Raw genomic sequence first — 27,153 nt, 5'->3', positions numbered from 1 at the left:
ACCCCCAGTTGATATCGTTTCCATTCCTCCTACCAGACTGATCTCACAGAGTATTCCATATTTACATGAACCTATTGTTGGAATAGATCACCCAAATATTTGTGCTGAGATATTATTAATATATTGATGGCACCCCGCAGTGTCCCTCTGTTCGATCAGGGGCAGGTGAGTCAGTTTCAGTTCAGTGCAGTAATAGGCCAATATAAATACAATGACATTTTGTTTAGATTATGTACTATTGCCAGTAGATACTCCATCCAGTTGATCAGACTTTCACCTGAGAATCAGATTAGCAGTTCCAAGTTCCTTATCACTAGAAGCTCAACTCTTTTCTAGTCAAGAAGCTACTTTTATTAAATTCACTCAGTATGCTAGCTATACCACTATATTTATGAAGCCAGCTGGGACAGAGATATCTATGTGCAAGAGTTCCCCATTTAACTTGCTGCATCTGTATCTTCATGGACTGAAATACCCAGCTGTCTTTAAAAGAACTACAAAAATGAAAAACTGATGTTTCCGTCACATGATGCTCATGTCCCAGTTCATTTTAAGACACAGTTTAAATATCTTGCATTCCTTTATAAAGCCCAGGATAAATAGAAGGATGATATTCCAGCTTAATTCTATTTTTCTTTACATTCCATTTCAAGGAAGCAATGAATATTCTTAAACCTTACCTAAGTTTGATAATGAGCTGTAAGTTGGAATTAAATCCAAAGAAGACAGTGGTGCTGTTTGACAAAGAGAAACTAGACCAGGGACTAAGTTAAGCCTATTTTGAAAGGGGTTACAGTTTGGCATCTGCTCCAGTATTAATTTAAACTTAAAATAAAAAAGCTAGGAATATTAGAAGCTGTACAGTCAAAAGAACTTCCCACTTTTTCCATTATATTGAATGGGAAAGGGGAACTCCTCATTCCTCTAATTGACAAGAAAAAAATCTTAAGATTTAATACTAATGCATTCAAGGTATTAATCCAGTTATACAAAAGATCTAATGTTACAAAAGTTTTATCCAAGATATAATGTTCAATAACCATTTAACTGTGGGGTGCCATAATAGTTTGCATGATGAAAATAAAGAGCTGGTGAATCTCTGTGTGTACAGCTCCTAGTGACCATGTATATTTTTTCTATGATGATCTATCCCTAACCTTCAGTTCTTTAATGGTGTACCCATGGACCCTGGAACTCAGTCCATCTATTTTGCTGCTGATCCTCCTCTTCTTCTCTTTCTTTCCATCTTTCCCAGCATTAGGGCTTATTCCAGAGATCCACCTCTTCTGAGTAGAATAGTGTGTATGTGTGTATCTGTGTGTGTGTGTGTGTGTGTGTGTAAAACACAGAAAGGAAATACATAATAAATTGTCTATAAAATGCTACTGATAACAAAAGGATCAAGTAGCAATATGGCTCCACATCTGCAAAACATTTTTAATCACTACTTTTTAAAAATGGTAACAAACATTAAAAATCCAAACATGGAGAATTGAGCACTAATTACCAATATTTTATTTCAAGAAGAAGATGTATCTTTATAGCCCTCCAAGAAGATGACTCACTTATTCAAAGAGAACAGCAATAATAGATGAGCATTTTTATGTGGTCTAAATGATAAGTGGATTCCACAAAGGAGATCAAAACCAATGCCATATATGTCTACATTACCAGCCACAAAATATTCATAAGTCCACAAATGCTGACCATCCTTGTGGAAGGAAACGGGAAACTAACTGGTTGAAATATGGACCAGTGATCATTTCTGACAGTTGTTAAGGCACTTGCCTTGGATTTATGACTTCATTCACTGAAAAAACCTATTCCCAAAGCCACATATTAAGCTAATCTAAAGCCTAATCTGTGCCTTAGTTTAGAGCCTCATTTTTAAGTTGCGACAAATAATTTTTTTTCTTCATCTGATACAAACAAATGTTGAAGTCAGAATTGATAAAAGGGAAGCATGGACAGAACTGATAAAGAGGAGATGAAAGTGTACCTTAAAAACTGATTGAAAACAATCAATTATTAATTAATAACAATTTCCCGATACCTGTACTCCTACAAACTTGCTGGGCTCCTTCTACCAACAAAAAGAACCTTTCCATTCTCAGATGATCACCCTGGATCCAATACAATATATATCGATATTTCAGCAAGAAGTATGTTTAAAAAGAAGTAGAACAACGAAAGGGCATCTTGAGGATTTGCCAATTGAAATTGCAGTCCAAATTCCATTTGCTTCTACACTATTTTAATGGGACTATTTGGTTAAAATGTGTACATTGCACCTTGTCATTGGGGGTTAAAAAAAAGGTTTTTCTGCATGCTGTAAAGCATTATTAAGCCCCTTTGATTTCAATGAAAAAAAATAAGTAAGCCGTTTTTTTCTAAATGGCCTCCACAGGACTTACTTCGCACAAGCTAGATTCCATTCTCCAGCTTATCTGTGGAAAAAAAGAAATCTTTATGTTTGTTATCTCCATTTTCAACTTGTTCAGCATAAATGAGTAGTTGAATTTTTCCATTACAAGTTTCTTCCCTTGGCAATTTGAGGATTTATTTATTTATTTGTGTGCACCAGAGGTGATTAAAACATACCACACATACAACAATTTTGATTGACACAAATAGATTAGTTCTTCTAATATATGTCCTAACAGAATTTTATAAGATTCATACCTCTCCACTTCTCCACTTTTTCCATATTTGGTAAAAATAATATATCTGTATCCTTAAACACTTAAAATAGTTCCTAAGTTCATTACTCCACCCAGAAGAGAATTAGACAAAAAATGCATAAAAATGCATATTTTTTTCCAATTTGTATTACTTCTTACAACAGGACGGCAGTCTGCTACAATAAAGAAGATATGTCAAATGGAGAAATAAGGGAGAACAAATGTATTCTTTAGAAAATGAATTTTCCATGGTGCTTTTGTATGCCACAGTCTAAGCCTACAGTTTGTAATTCACATTTTTTAAAAAAAAGCTTACAAAACTATTCTGATGTAGCTTTAAGCAACATGCTGATTTGAATGTTCTAAATTTTCTAACCACCTGGATAGATCAGCCCCCTGAATAGATGTACACATTTCTCAGGCCCATAATCAAAATTTGCAAACATTTCTTAGTACACTGTAATTTTACATTTTTATTGTTTGTGAAACAAACAAGGTGCTTAAAACTGCAAGAAAAAGAATACAAACCAGTGTCAGAATGGAAAAAAAGCAAAAAGAAATGAAACAGAGGAGGGGAGGGGAGGGGGGGGGAGGAGCCCTGTAATTTCTTCTACAATGATGAGCAAATAATTTTACTATTTGTGCTGCTTTGGACATTCATAGCCAAAACCTGTTTTTTCTGAACTGTTAGCTTAGGTACTAGACATTCACTACAGTTCCTTTTTTAAAACATTATTTAGATACTCATATTATCAGCAGTTCAACACACTGCAAGGTAATGGAAAATACTCCCCAAACTGAATCTGGACTGAGATCCGAAGCAAAATAAAAATCAGTAAATAAATATCTTGCATATATGTCAAACTATCTTCTCCAAACAAAAGCTTACATCTTATGAAAGAGTCAGAAAGTATAGGGGAAAAAAAAACACCCTCTGCTTTCTACTACTACAATACTGTTAAATCTTCAAGGATGAAAATGTCCCATTTATTGTTTTTTTCTGCCTTTAAAAAGAAATTAGGTGGCAAAATCGAATTTCAAACACAGAAAAGAAAATGCACATATATGAGAGCACTGGTTTAGCAAGATATCAAATATACAGTATTCTAGTGTCAAAAGTACAGGCAGAAATGTCCAAGAATTCTTGGTGAAAAAAGGGGTAATTGAGGAGTAAAAATTCTACTGGACAATCACTCACATTTTAACAGTGTATTAGTTATAACAAAAGCCAGATGGTAAGTGAGCAACAGATTCTAGTGTTCAGTGTTTGTAGCAAAGTATTTTCTCTGCTCTTTTAAATGAGGTTGAAAACACATACTCATGTATGGGAAATTTTTATGGAACTATGTTTATTCTTTTTTCCCAGATTCTTGAAAGAGGCAGAGTTGGGACATTGATCTGATTTAAATGATAGGACACAGTGATTTGGATAAAGCCTTCGCCGTGCCTTATTCATTATCAAATAATTACTTAGTCCTCCAATCTGGCTTCATCTATTCTTTTGCCTCTAGAAAAAGTGTTTCTTGAGGGTACAGTTTTAACTCCAATAATGATTTATTTGGATCCAGCTGGGTTACCTGTGAAAATAAAAAAGAACAAGACAACCTGTAAACAAAAGTATAGGTAGCCTTCAGTTACCTTTTCAGAATCAGACTAATAAACTTTCCACAATTAGTTTGACCTGTTTGCTTGTTAGTTGATATATTTAAGAGAGTCAGGAAATAGCCTTGTTAAGATGCTCATAATAGTATTTGTAGCAAAACATACAGAATAAATAGTGAGCTGTTTCCTTGATCTTACCTTCCAAGAACTTTGTATTTTTTTAACAGAATCTAAAAATATTTGCTCTCTGATGAAACTGTTGACATTTTTATAATTTGGGGATAGAAAAACATTACTGTTTATAGAATATAGAAACCAAAGTATTCTCTTAATTTAAAATTGGTTTCCAAGTGCATATATGAGATACATCATGTAATTATTTCACTTTGCAAAGCATTGTGGTATGATTTCATTATTCTGTTCCAATTTCACAAAAATCTCATTCTACGTTTATATTCTCCTGCATTTATTATTACAACAGGATTTGGATTAAAGGTAAATCATTGGAAATTCTACTATGTGACAGATTTTAATTCTTACAAATCCAACATATGTGATTTTTCCAACAGTTAATACTTAGCATGGAATGCATGGCGTGCAACCTATGCCATTCAAGGTTTCTTCTGCATTCTAACTATAAATGTTACAAAATTGAAAAATTAATTACAAGGGAATGACAATATGAATTCCATTTGACTGTTTTAATGTAGTCTAAGTTTAAATGAAATCATAATATATAGAGTATGGCAAGACATACGTATGTACTTGGCATGCTATTCAAAGGCTGTGTGATTGTTGTCCACCAAATGATATATAGTTAATGATATATACATACAGTTAAATTCCATCAGAATACAGGAAAGCTGTTACAGTTTATTATGTAAATAATTTGCAAAGTATCTTGTGCTACTGTATTACAGATCTGCATTTTGGAAAGATGAATGCTGACCAGAAGAAAAATCTCCAAATCCACATTACAGCCATATCTTTATTGGATTAATCTAAGGTTACAAAATAGTCCGTATTTCTATGAATTCTCAAGCTTGGCCAAGACAAAAAAGGAAGAAAGTATGCTGAAGTCATTTCTACATTTTGCTATGTTAGAGGGGATGAAGGAACAGTTTGAATACATGGAAATCGGCTCCTCAAATGTAAAGATTCCCCGGGACCCCAAAATCTGCTTGATAAAGAAATACTATTATTTCTCCATCACTTCTGAAAATATAAAATAAAACCAGATTGTCTAGCCTTTTTTCATCTTTAAATGAAATACACAATTCCTTTGGTAGAAGGAAAACAGAAGGAGAAAGTAACAGTTAAAACTGATACGGCTAATTATATTTTATATACCAAGAACATCCAGTAATGACAGAAGAAGTAAAATGTAGTTTACCGGAAGAGATAGAAAAGTTAGAGTATGTTTTGTGTTATCAGCCTCTATAGGCAACAGAGGCTAGTGTCTGTATCCACAAATGCAGCTACAGTAACTGGATGTACCTATTATGGACTAATAGCAAATATTTATTATGCCATTTAATGAGAGTAACCTTTGAAACCTGGAATCATATAGCATTTATCTCTTAAACCAGTTATATTATCATTATATTGCAGCGGTGGCGAACCTATGGCACGGGTGCCAGAGGCGGCACTCAGAGCCCTCTCTGTGGGCATGCACGCTGTTGCCCCAGTCCTAGGCCTTCAGCTGGGTTTTATAAAACCTTTTCACTTTAGGCCTCAGCCGCCGTGTGCAAAAAAAAAAAAGGTTCAATTAATCAGTCAATTTCAACTCGCGGGAAAAAAAAGATCTTGCAAAGTTGGAATTGATTGAACTTTTTAGTCCCACCCAGTCTGCTGTTACCACCGCAGCCACGCCCACCCAATTGGCCACACCCACCCAGCACCCCACGATGCATAAGTGGGTTTTGGGTTGCAGTTTGGGCACTCGGTCTCTAAAAAGTTTGCCATCACTGTTATATTGTAAAGAGAAAGATAAGGTGCTTTCCCTGGAGGCTTTCAAAAAGAGTCTGGACAACCATTTATCTAAAACGGTACAAGGTCTTTTGCTCGAGCAAGGACTAGAAGATTTCTAAGGTCCCTTCCAACTCTATTAATCTATGTTTTATTCTATAATTATAACATAGTTTAAGGTTCCATGAAAAAGCATTTATAATAAGAGTATTATCTACAAAGAAAGCCTGGTTTCCAAAAAATATATGACTTAAAAGAGATAAGCAGCTATGATCACATAAAACCTACTGTGGTTTTACAAAACAGCCAAAATGCTAAGTTGTAGTTTGCAATTACAGGAAGGAAGCTCTTTGTTTCCGTATCTGAAGCCTTAACATTTCACTGCTATTAATACAGGCTCATTCTCTGGACAACAAGAGTAGTGCACCTGAGAAAAGAAATTAGCTGCTTCTATTTAGTCCAAGCCTGTATCTAATTAAATCCACTCATTTTCCAAATCCCACAACGCCTGTATTGCAAAATCACAGAAAGGTAAGTAAAATGAGAATGTCTTCTGTGTATCAGGCAAAAACTGGTTTGAAATGCAAAACCAGGTTAATAAACACTATCCTCCAGACTGTAACCAGATGGAAACTTATTTTTAATTTCAGTGTGATTAACAATGCACATCCTAATCAGAATTCTTGGATTTGCAAACTCCAGTTACCCTTAATAACAACTATGAACGATGTCCTTTTCTCAAATGCTTTCAACTTTGGAGATTTACTTGCGTACCTGTGCTAGGAAGAGATTTGCTGTCTTTCACCTTGGATTTCCAGAGTGCCTGCTGATTTTTTTTTAAATTCACCTAGGGACCACATAGTTTGCAAATGTTTACACCATTACCCAATTAACTAACAATATGGCTCTTACATCTGTCAACAAATAAAGCTGTTGTTGCTTTGTTTTAGCTCCCTGGCATTTGCTGTTCATATAGGTCGTCATTGTACTTAATTATCATGCTAGATCCCTTCTGCAGCATTTACTTTGTTATTTGTGGCATGTAAATATATTGCTTTAGCATGGAAAATAGAATCTTTAACATTTGTCTGATCAGAAGAAATGTCTTAAAAAGTACGCAACACCTCTCCCCTCCAAGCAATAAAAAAACAATAACAATCTTTTTGGGCCTATTCAATCAGTATCCAAGGTGACAGTGAAATCTGTCATTATGGTCTTCCTACCTTTCTATATTTTTTGATAATAAGGACTGAGATATGTCAATCTTATTGAAATATAGACTCTCTCCCAGCAGACCAGTCTTAACTAAAATGAATAAATTAGAACAGAAACCAAGAGAAAAAGTCCAATCTCAGTCCTGTTCCTGATTTTGGAAGCAAAGCAGGATATCAATAAGTCTTTGGGATATAAGATACTCTAATAATATTCTTTATAAATGTACTTAAATTAATGAGATATATTGTCAAAAAGATTACAGTTTAATTCAGTGGTTCTCAACCTTTTTAATGCCGCGACCCCCAACCGGTTGTAAGTCGAGGACTACTCAACCAGTCGTAAGTCGAGGACTACTCAACTGGTGCAGCACCGTTTGCAGAATGGGATTTTTGGCAGGCTCAGCAGGGCAGAGACAGCCTGGACAATTCCTATTGGCTTTTGAAAGCTAATAGAATTAGACTCTATTCAAGAGAGTCTATTACATTGGCTTTCAAAAGCCAATAGAATAAAAGGGAGTAGCACAGCTAAGGAAAAGGGGGAAAAAATGGCGGACTGCGTTGTTTGGCGACCCCCGTGAAATGGTCATTCGACCCCAAATGGGGTCCCGACCCACAGGTTGAGAACCATTGGTTTAATTCTTTTACCGTAAAAATGATTTTTCCTATTCTAGCCAGCCTTAGATAATAATGCGGGAAGGTAACTTTAATTGCTACTCTGCAATTTATTTAAGCAGCCAACCTCTCTGGAGAGTGACTTTGCAATAATTTTTACCCATTTAACTGATACTAAGCCCCACTGAACTCAATTAGACATTTCTGAATAAGCGTAAATAGCGTTGTGCTAGGAGAGATATTTATTTATTAAATTTTTATGCTGCCCATCTCATTGATATGGCAACTCTAGCTATTTTAAAGATTTTAAAGACTACATTCAATTCTGAAAAATATCATGATTCTATGGCTGCATTTGGGCTGGTGGGAACATTGAAAATTTTGCAAAAGCATGCAGGCATCATCATGATCATTCTGCTACAGAAGCTGTCAGTTCACAAAATGGCTACTATGATGGCAAAGACAGTAACAAAATACCCATTGTGAGAAGAGCGGACTTGGGAGACTTAAAGATAAATAACCTGCTCATGTATCTGGATGCAAAACAATATTCTGGAAGAAGAAATTTGCCCTGGATTCCCAATTTTCACAATTCAGGAATTTAGTCTTTGTTAGCCTCTATCAATTGCCAAACATTAACTTTTTTCTAGGCATTTAGAAAAACCACACTGACTTCCACCCAAACCCCTCCTCATTCCCTCTGGAAGGAGCCCTTCCTTCTTTCTCTAGACCAGACATGTCAAACTCATGACTTCATGTGACGTCACGCAACGTATCGGGAGAGTATTGCCATTGCTGGCAATGGGGTAGGTGCAGCTTCCGCATGACGCATCCGGCCCGTGGGCCGGCAGTTGACATCCCTGCTCTAGACTGAATCACCATCAGCTGTCTTTAAGTCATATCCAACTGCTTGAGCTTCCTGCCATTGTCCACTTTTTTAGGATATCTCTAGACCTAAGAAATCTTAGGGAATGAAGCTGGCATGTAAGTTACAAGAGCAGTCATTTGCATAGATGTTAAGTTCATCCATTTTAAAGCACTGAATTTAGCAGGATATTTTACAGTATATGGAGTGCATGCATGTATGTGTATACAGCCTCCTGGGCACAAGGAAGTCAGCCTTATAGATGTATATCTATTTCTGATTTCATACCTGATTTATCAGATATGTATAGTATTCGTTCAAATAATTTCACAAAGCTTGAACTGATGTTTAAAACTTCCATATACAGATTGAAATGACTACCTCCAATGCAAGGAACGCTCCTGCCATCCCTTTCTTGAAATATGTATCACATAGTCTCATAAGAAAGGTTTGGCCATATCCTTGCCAGTTTTCACTTTCCCAAGGAATACACTAATTGTCTTTTTCCTGCAGCATTCATTGTGTACATATTCTCCTAGACAAGGATAAATAGTTTCAGAATTGTCAGTCATAATCATTAGGCTAAAACACAGAAAATATGGAAAATGTCACCCAGGTATGGCTTTTTAGCCATTTTTGACCAATAAAATAGATTCTTCTAATGTCTAGGAACTCTTGTCAAAAATCTTTTTGTGATCTGATTTATTACGTATAGGTACAAATGTAAAAGCAATTTGGTTCAGGGATTTTTTTTAAAAAAAATCATGAATATTATATAACAACTATTTCCTTTTCCTATTCAGTATTTAAGGTTGCTTTAATAAATCTCTTTCTATTTTCTTGTTTAACACAGCTTAATATATATATATATATATATATATATATATATATATATATATATATATATATATATATATATGATATTTGTATGTAGGTCTTTGGTTGTTCGGGTTTTCTCCCACGTAAAATTGGAAGTGTCTTGGCGACGTTTCGACGAAGTCCCATTCGTCATCTTCAGGCTGGTGCTTTCAGCTTCGTGCCTCGAGCAGCAGTGTGTGGTCTTGGCTGTTTCTTCCTTTTAACTGCCAGTGGAGGTATGAACTGATTGGGTGGGAGCTTGGCTGTGTTCTGATTGGGTGGAGGTGTGTTCTGATTGGTTAGGGGCTTGGCTGTGCTCTGATTGGCTGGGGGGTTGGCTGTGCTCTGATTGGCTGGGGGGTTGGCTGTGCTCTGATTGGCTGGGGGAGTGTTCTGTTTCTGACACCCTCCATGAAGAGGAAGCACGACCACGAACACGAAGCCAAGGAATGGCAGGGCAGCCCAAAATCTTGAATCCCTCTGCAACTCAGACTAACCTGAGCACAACCAAACAGAACACTCCCCCAGCCAATCAGAGCACAGCCAACCCCCCAGCCAATCAGAGCACAGCCAACCCCCCAGCCAATCAGAGCACAGCCAAGCCCCTAACCAATCAGAACACACCTCCACCCAATCAGAACACAGCCAAGCTCCCACCCAATCAGTTCATACCTCCACTGGCAGTTAAAAGGAAGAAACAGCCAAGACCACACACTGCTGCTCGAGGCACGAAGCTGAAAGCACCAGCCTGAAGATGACGAATGGGACTTCGTCGAAACGTCGCCAAGACACTTCCAATTTTACGTGGGAGAAAACCTGAACAACCAAAGACCTACATATATATATATATATATATATATGTTTATAAACACAACTGTATCACTTGATTAGATATAGCCTCTTACTGGATGGGTGTGTGTGAATAAGGGGAAAATAATGGCAAACAGCCCAAGGCCGGTCATTTTAAGCAATGATATGAATATACTCATGTCAAACATGAGTAACAAGGATCATAGTCATCACCTCTGTTAACACCCAAGAATAGGATCCAATTCTCAAGCAGGCAAACTTCCTTTGCTTTTTTACACATGCATGAATTACTCTGTTGAATTTAGTAGACAAAGAATCCTTTAACTTTCATTCCTAATCCCTCTTATCAAGGTATAAGTGCTGTGAGAATCACTTAAAATGCACACCTGGTGAAGAACCAGAACTTAAAAAAAAATCTTATTATTATTCTGACACAAACGGTGAATTAATCTGGATGATAAATATTCCTTCTGTGAATGTTGTTGTTGAGCTCCAATATACAAAATAAGAATATCCTGTACACATTGGAAGGCTGCTCAGTTTGGTTTAGAAAAACAAATGTGCCAATGGTTTACCAATGCTTAAGAAGCTTACTAAACTGTGAAGAATAAAAGAAAGGAAAGACAGGAATGTGGCCCCAAAATTTTTAACCAGTATTGCTGTTGGAAGTATAAGATGCTGATTATTAAAGAAAAGGGCTGAATACCATGATCTGAAAACAATTCACAAGAAAGATTTTGGACTTTGCAGGAACATTAGCTGCTATACATTAAAGCAGTCCTTCTTTTGCAGGTTTCTTTATCACTGTAAGAAAAAAACATTGTAATCACATCTCTAAATATGTGACTGCTTTAAAGAATCAACTCATTACAGTAACTGCATTTTTCTCATATTTACGTGTAAGTCTGAAAAAAGGTAGACTGCATTAATCTAAAGTCTGCGGGTGAAAAAGGTCGTAAACCCTTCTGAGTAATTTTGAAGTATACACCGTCCTACTAAATGGTGATAGTAAATGCTTATTTGTCTCCAACTTTTGTTCAGGGTACTTGTCTTCAAAGTGCTAAACTCAAATATCTAAAGAAGATTTCTGTTGCTTACAATATCTTATAATATGTTGAAATGTGCTAGAACAAGCTCACTGAATAAAACTTCTATGAATGCTGAAATGATCTTTCCATTCATGCTTGGCTAGCTTTGATGCTGCTACTATGTGAACGTCATGTTGAAACTTACTGGTTTGTAGACAATTAAGAATTTGATATTGATTATTTGATATATCAAATGTCATCAAATTTACCTACCATCAAGTGTTAAATACTGGAAGCAATAAATGGTGTTAGTTTTCCAATTTGGGCAACTTGGGATACAAGTATGTAGCACTTTTGGTTGGATGGACAATATTACAATCTAAATAAAATAGAATTCTAGTATCTCTGGAAACAATTATATAAGTTACAAAGTTATGAAATGTAATATCTAAAAAGAGATTCAATTCTTTTTCCCATGCTAAATTGACTTACAAATTGGGGAAAGGATGGTGATATGGAAAAAATGAGGAGAAAGTGGGGATATTGGCTTAGGATCAATTGACAGATGATGAGAATGAATTTTTAACAAATACTGTCCTAAGAGCCAAATATCATCTATCAGATGTAACTTAGAGGCAATATTTACAGCTACAACATTTGTTAACAACACTGTTTGAACAAACAGCATTTTCATTATCTTCTTATCTAATCTCTATTACTCAAGATACTAGAATAACTGTTCAAATCTTTTAAAATTAAAAAAAATACTATTAGTTTCTATAGATATTTCTTATCAATAAATCAACTTGACATGAGTGAAGAATTAGAGGTTTCTATATTATCTAGACAATGGGAAAGTGTCTTAACTTTTATACTGGAGTGTCAATAAATAAAACCCTTCAAGATTTAAGATACACTGAGATCGAGAAGAATTAATTTAGGCTCATTGATTTTAAAAAAGTGAATTCTAAGATCCAATCCTTTGGGGACAAGGAAGAGGCCCATGTAAACCATGGAAAAGAGTACTTCTGGCTGTCTCCACATGCATGTGCAGGCTCTATTGTTTTGCTTCATTTTTTTCCAGGCTCTTTTTAAAGGATTTGCATAGTGCTAGTGTATTATTTTGGCTTGCATGAAAAGGTATCTGCAAGTGTTTTACTACAACTACAGACAGTCCACCAGTAAAGGCCATTTGCTTAGTAACTGTTCTTTGTTACAATGGTGTTGAAAAAAATTACTTATGATCGATCTTTATACTGACAAGTGTCGCAGCCTCCCTGCAACCATGTAGTCGTGATTTATGCACTTGATAAAATGCATGTATTTATGATGACTGCAGTATACTGCGGTCACATGATTGCCTCTCTCTGATCTTCCCACTAGGTTCTGATTCATGTAATGACCGCAGCAATAGAAGGTTGTAAAATCGGTCTCAGTCATGCGATGACTCATTTAATAACTGCATAGCTTAGTGATGAAGGTTTCAGTACCAATTGTGGACATAGGTCAAGATCTTTATTAATAATGAACTCCCTTTCAAAGGAAACCGCTCAATCACAAGTCTGATAGTCAGCCTTTGGGTCACAGTTGAATTAATGGCCTCTACAAGTCAATAATTCATGTTTTCTATATAATTCTTGAATTCTGAATGCATTTAAAATGTACTTTAAATCCATTGTACCATTTCTTCCAAGAATTGCTAAAGGTCAATCCATTATGCATTCATTTTCTGGATTTCTGAATTATTTTTACTACAAATACTGTACATTTGCATTCTAAGAGATAAGGAAAGTTTTTTCCCCCCATTTGTCTAAATCTGAGGACATTTTAAGTCATAAACTAATTTATCTCGTGTTCTGAACGATGAAAAATGGTGCACATGAAATTTTTATAATCAAGCTGAGAGCCTGAGACAAAGACAATTGAATACAGATTACGTAATAAAAAGGAGGTAGCTATTAGGTTAAAGACACCATTTATAATTATCAGTGTGAGAAAATATTTCTCAAGACGATTCAAGAGTGGGGAACACAACATTCCCAGATGCTACAATATAACTGATGTACAGTTTAGACCAACAACATGTATACAAAAATGTCTTAGTAATTTACAGATTCTTAAGCAGTTCTGACAGCGGAAGCCCTATCGGAATGAACAGAGTTTGGGCTATAGGATCACTAAGGATCAGAGCCTTATTAAGATGCATTTACTTGTCCAATTACCAAAACAGCAGGAGATCATTAAATTTTCTAGTTAGCAGACACAGCAATGTTAATTTCTTAATGTTGCCAAGGCTATTTCTTGGCATTTTGCTTCTACACTTTCTTCTAGCAAAAATTCATAAAGTAAAAACTAAGCATGAGAAAACAGGTTAAATGCATTTAAATAGAATACTCTTATCTTGGTGACAGTAATTTGTAGTGTTCAATATTCATGAGGATATTGAGAAATGACCACTAAACAGGGAATCTTACCCTGTCTCAGGTAGTTTATAGAGTAATCAGGAGAACTAAACTCCTTTGAAAGTAATTTAAAAAAAGGTAAATTTTACTATCCACAATGGAACTTGCAATATAGTTAGATATAGAATGGTAGGGCTATGATATAAAAGGAAAAACTAATGAAAAATGTGAAAAAAAGTAGAAAAAAATGAACTGATCCAGTAATTCATCATTCTTATGTTCAGAAATACGTACATGTTGCAACATAGCCTTTTGCTTCTTTCTACGTCCGTCTCCTCCTAGTGTACAGTTGGTATTCAACATACCAAATGAACACCTGCTCCCAACCAAGTCTTTTTAATCCCTCACCTATATTTTATACTCCTGCAGTCATTCAGTTGCAATCTGGTCCTAAATCAACCTAAATCCTTCTCTTGACTAGATGCACTGTATTCTCCTCAGTTAAATTTATTTTGTCTGCTATTTTGAAATGGAAGGGTAAGAAATAGATGCCTTTTCCTTATTCTTGTTTATTTAAGCTGCTGCTGGAATTGACTAATTAAAGGGATTTTTAGAATCGTAATACTATAAACAAAACAAACTGGTTTAGAATTATTAAGCAACATTTTAAAATGCATTTGAATAACCTTAAGTAACTTAGGTGCCAACTGATCCTAAGCTACAGCTCAGATAAATAAACGTGAAATACTGTAGAAGTCTTAACTTACTAAGGCCTCCAGATACAGTAAATAAAGAGCTTAAGTCTCCAGTATACCATACTTTCAAATAAGTGGATTTCATTGCTTGCATTTAAAAGAGGAAAAGCAGCAAAGAAAAAGAAATACAAGGTTTAATTTTGATTACAAAAGAAACTTGCAGGTGCAGGCTGTAAAGACATGCCAATGCTCTTGTGAGATGTTAAGGGTCTCTTGTCTTGTGTTTCAAATGCCATGCCATACTAAACCCATGTCATAACTCTTTTCAAGTAGTTATCACAGATCTTGTCATTAAAGGATATCACTAGAAAAATCCAAAAGAAACAATCAAGTAATACCTTTAGAAGGAGAAACTCAAAGGTCATGAAGTAGTGAATAAGCTGTAAAGTTTTCAAAACTTTGCTCACTTTTCTGTCTTCTCAGTTGGTCCCAATAAAGATATTACCTTGGTCGGGGTGGGCAACTATGGCAACTTTATGACCTGTGGGCATCAATTCCCAGAATTCCTAAGCCAACCATGATGACTCAGGAATTCTGGGAGTTGAAGTCCACATGTCATAAAGTTGCCATAATTGCACCCCTAATCTTGGACTTTCTTTTGTACTTTGTCCTATGTGTCAAGAGTAACTTCTGTTATGCTTGCCTGACTATTGCATTTATTTATATAATTTTAAAATAATGCCACAGAAGGGTTTCTTTCATTACAAATGTCAATCTAAACAACTCCATTCCATTTTTCACTTGGAGACTTCCTTGGGATAGAGGCTAATTCAGAGGACCTCTGTACCAACTCCATGCAGGTGGCTGCTTCAGAGATCAGTCTGCTTTTTTGATACTGATAAAAGTAAGATGGATCCAAGAGATGTAGCAACCAAAGCTGATGATGTAGCAGCAACAGCTGTTCTGCAAATGCATTCTCAGTTGAGATGAATGGTTCCTCCTACCTTGTTTGACGAATGATTGACAGCTGTTTGTTTGTTACAGCCAGATTAAAGTGCCATTCACCATTCTTGAGCTGAGAGAAAACATGTTGTTCCCCCTGGTGATTAGTATTGCGTTACAGATACAAGGTTGGCAAATGGCACTATTCTGATGTAAGATGAATAAGGTTAAGTTAAGGTCAAGGATGGATGAATGCCCTTGGGTTTGGTTCTCTCCACTCTTCAAAATCTAATATCAAGTGAGAAAGCATCCAAAACTATGAATAAAAATAATTAATCAAATAAACTACTACTAGCAGCAATCTATTTGATGTGTACCCTTCCTTGCTGCAGTGAACACACAAGTTAATATTTATCTTGTGATAAATAGATTTGCTTGAGAGCCAAATATAGACAGAATAACAGAGTTGGAAGGGACTTTAGAGTCTTCTAGTCCAACCCTTTGCTCAAGCAGGAGGCCCTATACCACAGGTCGGCAACCTGCGGCTCCGGAGCCGTATGCGGCTCTTTGAGCCTTCCCCTGTGGCTCCCAGCCTCCTCTGCCATTTACAGAGAGAGACAGAGACAGAGAGAGGCAATTGCGCTTCCCTGCTTCTCTCTCTCTCTCTCTCTCTCTCTCTCTCTCTCTCTCTCTCTCTCTCTCTCTGTGTGTGTGTGTGTGTGTGTATAAAAGAGAATGCACTCACAGTGTTCTCTGAGGAGCTGAAAAGCTTACTGGGCGGAGCTCCTCCCTTTGCTGCGTCTCTGCAGGAAGCAGGAAGCAGGAAGGGCAGGAGAGAGCTAGCTAGCCCAGCTAGGCTGACTCAGGAATTCTGGGAGTTGAAGTCCATGAGTCATAAAAGAGACGAGGTTGCTTACCCCTGAGCTTGTTGGACAACAGCTTGAAGCTTGCCAGGTAAGCAGCAGATAGGAGGGGGGGGGAGAAAGAGAGAGAGAGGGAGGGAGGGGGAGAGAGAGAGAGGAAAGAGAGAGAGAAAGAAAGAGAGTGGGGGAAGAGGAGCGGCAGACCAAGGGCAGATAGAGAGGGAGGGAGGGAGAGAGACAGAGAGAGAGAGACCCTTTTGACATCTAAAATGAAGATAACACTGCATATATCCTTTTTTTTACCTCTCTGTGTATGTAATTTTATTCTCTTAAAGCATTCTCTTGGTGATCATTGTTTTAATAGTATGCATATTCCCAAGAGTGATATTTTTACTTTTATTTTTAAGGGTTTTGCGGCTCCCGGTGTTTTGTTTTTGGTGGGAAACGGGTCCAAGTGGCTCTTTGAGTGTTTTGGGTTGCCTACCCCTGCCCTATACCATTGCAGACAAATCTCTTCTTAAAAACCTTCAGTGTTGGAGCACCCACAATCTCTGAAGGCAAGGTTCCATTGATTAAATTGTTCTCAAGGATTAAACATAAGGGATATTATAGAATAATCCAATCAAAGATTTTTCTTTTGTTTTCACATTGAGAAGCTGGCTGTCACATTCAAATCTTGAAATAGTTATACAAGAATCCTCAGATTGGTTCTTAGTTAGGGACAGACCATGCCACATGAGGAGTCCTAATTATCAGAGGTACAAATCTATGAGCTGAAAAGTACCAGGTGGGAAATATTAGAAAAGAGTATCTTGAAAATTAGAGGGACTTTCCTTTGCCGGACCTATCTACAGTAGATGGTCATCTCAGAGAAATGCAATAGCACATCCTATAAGACAGCTTCTGCACTGAGCAGGACATATGCTTATTTCACAATCCACATTCAGCTTCACCATCCTAAGTGTGAACTACAATTGGGTAAAGGAATGGAAAAAGTAATCTAAACACATTTATTTACTTACATCTCTCCTGGGAAAAGTTCCTAGTAGCTTGAATTCCTCCCAAGGGTAGCCCTTGGAAGCTACAAAATCAAAGACGACCTGCAGTTTGCTACTGGCCAGGAAACGCCGTTCAAAGAATTCTCCACTGGGTGTTCGGATACGTAGTTTACTAACTGATTCGGTGCTCTCCTGTTTTGGTTCAGGAGGCAATGACTGCTCTAAAGAGAGTCTTATAGCCTGAGGAAAGAAAGAAAAAAGCCATTTAGAGATCAGCAGTTACTTCACTGTTAATTCTGTTATTTTGTAAATAAGAATAGCATTATAAAAAATAGACTGACAAGAGTACGCTTTGATTAATAGTTGCTCATAGGTCTGTCAGAGGCTGAATTGGAACATTTCTCCAAAATGGTGGATTTCTTTCATTTCCTTGAAGCCCTCTAGGTTTCTGAGAAGGTATGTAACCTGTTCTTGACTCAAATTTTGTAACAATATCAAATTTCCACATCGTATCAGTTTTTTTTAAAAAAAATCTGTTCATTTTGAGGGCTAAAAAAAAGAAAAGAGTCAATTCTATGCTTTTGCCTCCTAGACTTTCCAATTCCCAACAAGAGAGGGGCATGAGTTGGCTAATTGACCTATTCTCCCTGCCTTTTACAGAGGTTCAAATCTAAGAAATAAATTTTGGCGAGATTATCATTTCCAACATTCTATAAATGGTTACTAGCTTTAAGAAAGCTTTCTAAATAATGATTGGCAGGCCTGACCCTCACTTTAACTGTCTTTATTTAAAGTAGTTTATATTTCCAGATCAAATTTTGCAGTGATAGTAGAAGATTTTACTCTGTTATGAATATTGCCACTGATATTTAAATGACACTACTAGGTAAATAAATGTCACAGATAATGGTCATGACACTTTGATCACACAATCAAAGTCTTAACCCTTTAAATATGCACCCACACATACAAAATGGGCAGGGCTTTGCATGATCTTGACTCATGCTTGCCATTAGATAAGTGAAAAATATCTTTCCCTTTGCCTAGATAAATTATAAGGTAAACTTTCCTTTTATTTCTAATGTTTAAGCCACTTTTTTTAAAAAAAGAAAAAATGTTCTCCAAGTATTAGGCTGTCTTCCTGTTTTTGAAGTTCATTTCCACACAACAGTTCTATAATTTACATCTCAATAACGTATTCATCTTTATTCATTTCTTAATAACAGCTAAAAACAACTAATTAAAATAAATCCTTCTCTTATAACACATTATTAAACCAATAGTTTGCTGCATAGCAGTGATAGTAATTTAATTGTTGGACAGAAAGGACTTAAGAAATCTTGATTGAGTGAATAATTGCAAAGTGCCAAATTGCCCTTTAAAGCATAAAAATCAAAACCATTAAATATTTAGACAGATATATTAATTTATTGAAGTCCCATAACCTACTCAACAGATTTTTTTAACAAAAGAGCAAAGTTCTCAACATCAAATTTCTCTATACATAAATTTGGACCAAAATGGGTTACCTAGTTATGAAAATATATATCAGTGAAATAACTTCAAGTCAAACTGCTCTATTAGTGCTTTCAAAACAAAAACATTTCTTTAAAATGTTATGTGTTTTGAGAATTTTTAAATGTCCAACATTTTTTCAGATTCCTCTGTTGAGCTAGATTCTGACTTATTCATTCTTAATAGTGGGATCTTTGAAATCAAGCAATGGAACTTAAAAAAGATTATACAACTTATATCTGATTGATTTTCAAGTATGGTTAAAACCAGATTCAATGAATTTAAGATTAGGATATACCTAGAGTTGAAAATGAAAAGTTAGTATTATTAAGAAGAATAAAATATCAACAGGACAAACATAAACACCAGCAAAAAAGTGTACAAATAAGCATGTCCAAAAGTTATATGCACATACTATAGATTAGAACTTTTGTCTTTTTGCCTCCACACTTTTGATGTTTTTAAGCTTACAAAGCAATACCTAAGAACAAGAACCCAAAGCAACTGTAGAAAATATACTCTGCAAAGGTTTTATATATATTATCTCAAATGGGCCAACAAGTAACAAATAATGTATATCTGGGAGGTTAATGTGTTGCTATGTGGCAGGCATCATTTGCATTCGACGCATCCAGTTGTTGACATTAAGGAAGGAGAGAAAGTAGAGACACTTCTCCATTCCTTCCAGAGACTTTAATAAAATCCACTGGAAGCTTACTTGGCGTCTGATTGGAAAATAGGAGTTTGGCAAGTGAACTATACAAAGCAGATAAGAAAAAAAAGAGGAAAAGAGAAAGGAAAAAACTGCTGTTTCCTAAGTGCTGCTGATAGATTACTTTTCATTTCCAGAGTACTGTTGACTACCCATTGTGTCTGATTACAGCATGGTCCTTGTTGACCTTGCTGAGACAGCTCAAGGAGTTATATAAGGAATCCAGTTTCCAGAAAACAGCTTTGTGTTTGCTCATAAGTTTGCTCATAAGTTCAGTCAGCAAACAAGGAGGTTTTCATAGGAAAGTGGCTAGAGTAATCAGAAGAGGGGGGTGAGGGAATCATGGTGTGTACAATGTTTGTTTTCCTGGCTGAAGAAGATCCAAAATACACCTGCAAGTGCAATCTTGTTTTCTTCTTGAAAGAGAGAGTTAAAGGGCATAAAGAAAGTGTTTCCAAACCACAACACATCAGTGGAAATGAGAAGTTCCTGGACAGGACAATGGACATACTCAGAGAAGCCAGAGAAAGTGAATACATAGATCCGGGTGGGGTGGGGGGGACTTTGGCAGAGACAACAGCTCACGTGATCAAAAAAGGCAAAAGGATTAGGAGACATCCAGGGGTAATTATGGTTCTCCCTCTAGAAGATGGTCCACAACTACCTGAGCAAACCTTCTACAGAACACTAGCAAAAACATATAGTCCCCCCATGGACTTAAGCCAAGAGTCACTTTGAAAAAGAAGTGTCTAGTGATGGTGGGTGGTTCTCCGCTGAGTTGAACTGGGCAGCTACCTGCAATCCCAAATGATGTCAGGAGATGAAATTCTTGTAATCAGTCTACCTCAATAAAACTTGCTAATGAGAACTCTGAGAAAGCATGTTTGGAAAAGAATCACCTTTAATTTAGGCAGCTGCCCAAGAATTTGACATAAGGCTTACAAAAGAAACCCACACCCACGCCTGCAAAACCAACAAAAATGAGCTATTTGGATATGTTAGCAATAAAGCCAAAGAGGTTGTAGATCCATTGTGAGAAAAGGTTGTGAATGGGTAATAGGTTAATGGTTGATCTCAGAACTCTTGCAGTAACCTTTGAGAGAAGGCAAGCAAGATTCCAGAAGCTTGGAAGACAGAAAATATCATCCCTGCTTTAGACTGTAGACCTATCAGCCCGAGATCTATAATAGGCAACTTCAGACTTGTCATCAACAAAATGCAAGGTAACTTAAAAATCTTGAACTTTGAGAACTTTGGCTTCTCATAAATCTCTCTGTAGAGAGCCAGTCTGATATAGTAGTAAAGAGATCAGGTAGAAATCAGAAGACTGTGACATGCAAAGCCAGCTGGGTGACCATAAGCCAGTTGCGTTCTCTCTTAGCCATAGAGAGCAGGCAAAGGCAAACCACTTCTGAAATTTTGTCAAGAAAACTATGTGTAAGTCCAAAAGAGGTTCAAATAGATCACAGGAGCCCTATCACAATAAATTTAAGAATGAATGTGCTAGAGTTTAGGCTTATCTGATTTCCAAGATTCTGTATACCAACCTCTTATTTACTTCACGATACACAACTTAGTTAATAAGATTCATTGTAAATTTTTCTTTCTCGATTGTACTCCTCTATTATAGGCTTGACACTCTCAGTAGTCAAGGGCAAAAATAAGCACACATAAGCACTGGCTATGAGGCATAAATAAAGGCTTGAATAGATCTGAATAAGCAGGGCTTTTTTTCTCATAGAATGCCCAGAACGGAGTTCCGGCACCTTTTTTGGATGGAACCTTGTAGGGCAGGCAAGGCGGGTTGTATGACGTGTGTGAGTTCTGGCACCTTTTTTTTTTTTTTAAGAAAAAAAGCACTGTGAATAAGCATATCTTACATTGTATCATATCATAATGTAATATATATATTTATAATAGGGAGTCAGTTTGATTAATGGTTAAGGAGCCCAACAGAGTTGTTGATATGAGGAAAATAGATAATATGAGTATTAGGTATGTTTGCTGTTTCACACTACATATAAAAAAGGTGAGAATAATAATAATATGACCCTCCATAAATTGTAACAAGGAGATCACTTTGCAAGCTGCATGAAATTTAAGGCAGATATACCAGGTTATTAAAGAAACAGTCTGTGTTTCAAGAATCCACAGTAGCCAGTTCAAAGTTAAAGCTGATGCTATCCACAAGACAAGGAGTAGCTGCCCTTGGAACATTAGATTACAAGAATTCAGGGCAGGATGCAAGACCTTTGTTTCTAACCAGGGAGAGAGTCTGGAGGATGATGTTATATAGCCAGAGCTCCAGGTTTTATCTAATTAGGGGAAATAATGCCTTCTCCTTTCAAAGAGTTGTCCAGAACTTCATTGCTGAGCTGTGTTTAGCTGATGGTGCATTCTGAGGCTTGGCACTCTCCCAAGTTCAGCATCTAACTCTTAAGTTAGCAGCCAACTGCCTTGAGTCTGAATCAATTCTGAAAAGGGACTGACAACTACTGGTGATTCTCTTCAGTCTCAGATCAAGCCATAATAAATAGCTTGTTTGTGAGCCCTTGGACAAACATACTACAATTAAAAGGATCCAGCACTGGCTTGTTGCGAACAAATCATGTCAGAGTCATCTTCTTTTCTTGGTAGAGTTACCAAAATGCCATAAATATGAGTGCATCTAAGTGCAGCTCAAGCAAAGCCTTTGATAAAGTGTCTCATGATATTCTCCTTAATAAAATGGTAAAATACAGGCTAGATGATAGTCATTAAGCAGACTCACAATTGGCTGAATGTACCCCAGAAAGCTTGTTAATGGATGCATGCCATAGGCCTTTATATTGCACTCTCTGTCTTTCAACATTTAACCAGGTTCTTGGATGAGGGAATTGAGGAAAAATTTATCAAGTTTGCGGGAGACACAAAGCTGGAAGGAAGATTAATTCTTTAGTGAAGAAAGAAATATTAAAAAAAAAATCAAAACAGGCTTGTGCAATGAGCTGAAATGAAGAGAAATACAGTTATGCATCTGAATATGAAAAATGTAAGACATAAATATACCATGGAAGAAACCTGGTTTGTGAGTAGTACATGTGAAAGGGGTCTGGGTGTTCTTGTCAACCACAAAATAAACATGATCTAATAGTATAATCCAGCTGCTAAAAAGACAATGGCTATTTTAGTACATATTAACAGGAATATACACTTTAGATCATGGGAAATAACTGTTCCAATTTACTCTGCCCTCATTGAATCGCACTTCAAATATTGTCTCCAGTTTGGGAAATCACAGTTCAAAAATGCAAACTGAATTCAAAAGAATGGCACCTAAATGGCAAGGAGCCTAGAAATTAACCCCTATTAACCCACAAAGAGACCTAAAACAAGACTGATTGTGGGCCCAATTGGCAAAAGAAAGCTCAGGGCCATATAGGTTGGAAACATAAGGAAGAGGCCTTCATCCTGCAGTGAATAGACAATGGCTAAAATAATGATGCTGATAGTGATGATGATGAACAATTAAAAGATCTGAAGATGATTAGCTTACTATTAGAATAGAATAGATAATCTTTATTGTCATTTTTTTACTGTGGGCACATTGGCACACATTAAAAATGAAATTTTGTTGCTTGCTCTCAAAAATGTACACATATATACCACACATTTAAATATTCTATCTACAACATATATATAAACCTACACCCTTACATATAAATAACATATAAATATTAATCACTGTCCATCTTGAATACATAGTGGAAAGAGAAGCTTTAGAGTTTACAAGGTTAATACTGTATGGAACAAAACTGTGACTGAATCTGGATGTTCTGCTTCGGATACCACAAAGCCTCTTCCCAGAAGGTAACAAGGACAACCGGTGATGAAGAGGATGTGTAGTGTCTTGCGGACCCTGCTCAAGCAGTGCTTATATACTATGTCTGGATGGAAGGGAGAGAAATGCCTATAATCTTTTCTGCCATCCTCACCACTCTCTGCACTGAGAGGATTAAGGAAGGATAGCAGAAGCATTGTCAACACAAAAGGGATGCACTTATTGTCAAATGTACCAGAAAGTAGAAATCATAATCAACGGGCTACAATTGCAAGTACATTGGTTTAGGCTACATGTCAGGAGAACTTTCCTGATTGTATGAAGTATCAGATGGGGAACATTATTGCCACATGAAGTGGTGAATTCTTCACTGGAGAACTTCAAATAGAGACCGGATAGTCATCTGTCACAGAGATGCTGTACATAACAGCATTAAACAAGAGCTAGACTAGATGAAATTGAAAATAGTACATATGTTTAAATATTTTATTATTTTATCATTTACCTGCACAATGGACTTATTTTAATCTTTTATAAATGGATGAATGTTGTTATCCTTTTGTATTTTCTCTTCTGAGGCACCTGCTTTCTATCATTGTATTTTGACATTTACCAATACTGTATAACAAATGCAATAGTATTTACTGAACCCAAGCAATTATACTAGAAAAAACAAACAGCAGCTTAGAAAGATCTATTTTTATTATGTAAAGAATAACTTCCCCTCCAAAGTAACTACTCTCTAAAGCTTTAGCAGAAAATAGATATTTACAATGGATATTCTATATCAGTGAACACACTTAAAGAACAATGAAGGAAGAATAAAGTTAACAATTCTTGGATCTGCACTGCAGATATAAAAAAAGATGATTCATTATGTGGACAGATGAATGACTGGCTATCAAACAGAAGTTGAATGAAAGGACATCATATAAACAAACTCTGTGATATAGCAGTGGACTATAGGTAATATGTATATAAAAGGAATGTTTTTACCCAGCTTTGTGAATAATGTTTTTGTTCTGATATATAAATATTTTTCTCTTTTATAGCTATTTGCATTGAGAAAGAGTCCAATTACAGGCATAAAAGGCAGACTTATTCTGCAGCTTTCTATAAAAAAAATTCTGAAAGGACATTCTAAATAGTTAAATAGCAAAATTTATGCTCCAACAAAATTACACAAGAGTAAAATTATTCTATGCCTATATTGACCTGAGTTGAGACTGACCCCAATATTGTTAGCCTTCTAGAAGAGTAAGAAAGCATGGGTTTGCCATCTGGTCTGGGGAATCTGGTAATGTTGGTGACTAAATGACTATGTAGGAAAATAAGTGAATTCTTCAGCAGGATTTGATTTCTGTGGTTATTTGATGATTCTTATACTGTTTGGGGGCATTTTTAACCTTGGTAGTCAAATAGGTAGGCATATAACAATGTAAGTAAGTAAGTAAATACAGTACGGACAGTTAGAGAAAGAGGATATTGAACAGAAATATTAAGATAGGGAGAAACTGAAAAAGTAAAAAGATTATATAAAAATGATATTCAAAATCTCTTTGGAAGAGATCATCTGAAATATAGTTATGGTGGTTTTGATAAAAAAAAAATTAGCTTAGATACTCATTTCTTCTTTGTCAGCATTCCTGGGGAATGGTGGACAGGAATGATGAAACTTCCATGATGTCACAATGTGCATTTTATCACTTCACACTTTATACCAGACACCTATGTTTTCCTTCTGGTAGAAAACATCTAAACAGGAAAACACTTTATTTTCAACAAAAAACATCAGAACTACAGCTAGTAGCTTCCCTTACACAGTTGTTAGTGTACAGTTGAATAAAAAGTTAAACTCACTTACTTCACGCTCTTCCTCTTGTTCTTTTCTAATCTGTTCCAAGCGAAACTGCTCTGCAATTTCTCTTTCTTGTGCTTCCCGCTGCAGAACAAGTGATAAATTAATAAACAGAATTTATGATTTGCATGGCTTTCCATATTTGAATGGTTTACATTTCTTCACAGACACAATACTAATGACTCAGAAAAAATATATCTGAACCCTATATCTGTTTCTCTCTACTGAAAACGATCCTTCTTTTAGACTCTGAGAACTATTCAGACCTTTTTTTAAAAAATAATAATAATAGGCAGTCTAATATTGTTCTCACCATGCTGGAAACTCTGTGAAAATAACCATGAACCCTGTAGGCAAGCCCTGCCCCTGAGAAAAGCATCCATTTTTGGCAACCTTCAGTAGATCAAAACAAGCATAATGGAAGTCAAAGCAGCATGATCAAAGCCATGGATGCTGCTGTACAAATTGCCAAAGTGAATTCTTTAAAATCTCTCTCTCTCTCTCTCTCTCTCTCTCTCTCTCTCTCTCTCTCTCTCTCTCTCTCTCTCTCTCTCTCTCTCCATGTGTGAAGGTTCCTTTACCTGAAGGATAATAGCCAATCAGGAAATCTTCTTAACTGAAGGATCTCACTTTGCACATAGATGTTTCCTCAGAGAACCTGGTCTCCCAAACAATGTATTTCAGAAAGCAAGATGGTTCATAGGTCTAATAATCTGCATAGTTTTAAGATCCTCCTCCCGTGTTGTCACTGAACTGGAATCATGTAACTTGCCTTGTTTTTACTCCAAGCATTAATCCAATTATCATTAAATTTTTAATAATATTAGATATGACTATAGTTACTTTTACTTTATTTCTTTCACTTCCACATATTTTTATATTCGAGTTCTTTCCCTATTTGCATTATTGTGGCAGGATTGAATATTACTAGGCAGATTGAGAAAATCAACAGAAAGAGACAATTTTGGATATATGGTAAAGTAGTAAAGAATTGATTTATTTATTACTATGGTATATTTTTATAGTGTTAAAGTGAAACCATTCATATCAAAGGTGATATCAAAGTAGGTATTTTCTGAGAATTTGGGGGTTACGGAAGGTTACTATGATAGACTGAAAGCAGCAGAAGGTTGCAGTCATGTGTTTACTAAAAGAATAACATATTTCTTTTTCTAGTAAAGTTATAATGATTGATTGAGAAAAGTAGTACCAAAAGCAATTGTAGCCAAGCAACCTTTTTTTACTGAAACAGGTCCTTTCCAGTAGGAACAACAGAACATTATGAGATTTCTCCAATAGGAAACCCACATTTCTCAGAATGTCAGTGTGATGGAGATCTTCTCTCCTCATCACAAGTATAGGAGGGCCTTGATGACTCTCTGAAAAGGATTAGGAAAGGGACCAGACCCTGGGATACAAGTGACAACACTGGTGACAAAACATGATCTGATTTAGATTAATAATTAACTAAACTATTTCTTAAGATTAGTCTTAAACATTGTATGCTTTGCAATGATTGATACATACTTTTGCCCTATCAGCTTCCAGAGAGATTCGGTAAGCTTCATCTTGTTCTCTCTTCACATTTTCTCGGGCCTCACGTTCATCCTGGGATAGGAAAAAGACAGGAAGATAAAAAAACTAGTTTGGTATTTCAAAATCAATATTCATCCAGGTGCAAATACCTGTTTTGGAACACCTGTCCTTTGT

General features: G+C 36.1%; 1 protein-coding gene across 2 annotated transcripts in view; it reads right to left on the bottom strand.

Annotated features, from left to right (window-relative positions):
- Positions 1-1,417: 1,417 nt before the first annotated feature.
- FAF1 (Fas associated factor 1) overlaps positions 1,418-27,153 on the bottom strand; it is a 190,910-nt gene continuing 165,174 nt past the window's right edge. Inside the window, exons 16-20 of one of the 2 annotated variants that reach the window (XM_039320032.1) lie at positions 26,971-27,051; positions 25,450-25,527; positions 17,563-17,778; positions 4,152-4,258; positions 1,418-2,447 (exon numbers count right to left, since the gene is read on the bottom strand). In XM_039320032.1, coding sequence (XP_039175966.1) covers positions 4,175-4,258; positions 17,563-17,778; positions 25,450-25,527; positions 26,971-27,051 — 459 coding nt within the window. In that variant the 3' untranslated portion in view covers positions 1,418-2,447; positions 4,152-4,174. Of the gene's footprint in view, positions 4,259-17,562; positions 17,779-25,449; positions 25,528-26,970; positions 27,052-27,153 lie in introns of both variants that reach the window. The other variant, XM_039320031.1, reaches the window with a different exon arrangement.

Source organism: Crotalus tigris, unplaced genomic scaffold, assembly GCF_016545835.1.
Source record: "Crotalus tigris isolate CLP2741 ecotype Arizona unplaced genomic scaffold, ASM1654583v1 scf7180000023617.9722795, whole genome shotgun sequence".
Taxonomy (NCBI): Eukaryota; Metazoa; Chordata; class Lepidosauria; order Squamata; family Viperidae; genus Crotalus; species Crotalus tigris.
Note: the sequence above shows the minus strand (reverse complement) of the source record. Positions and strands in the feature narration are given on the sequence as shown.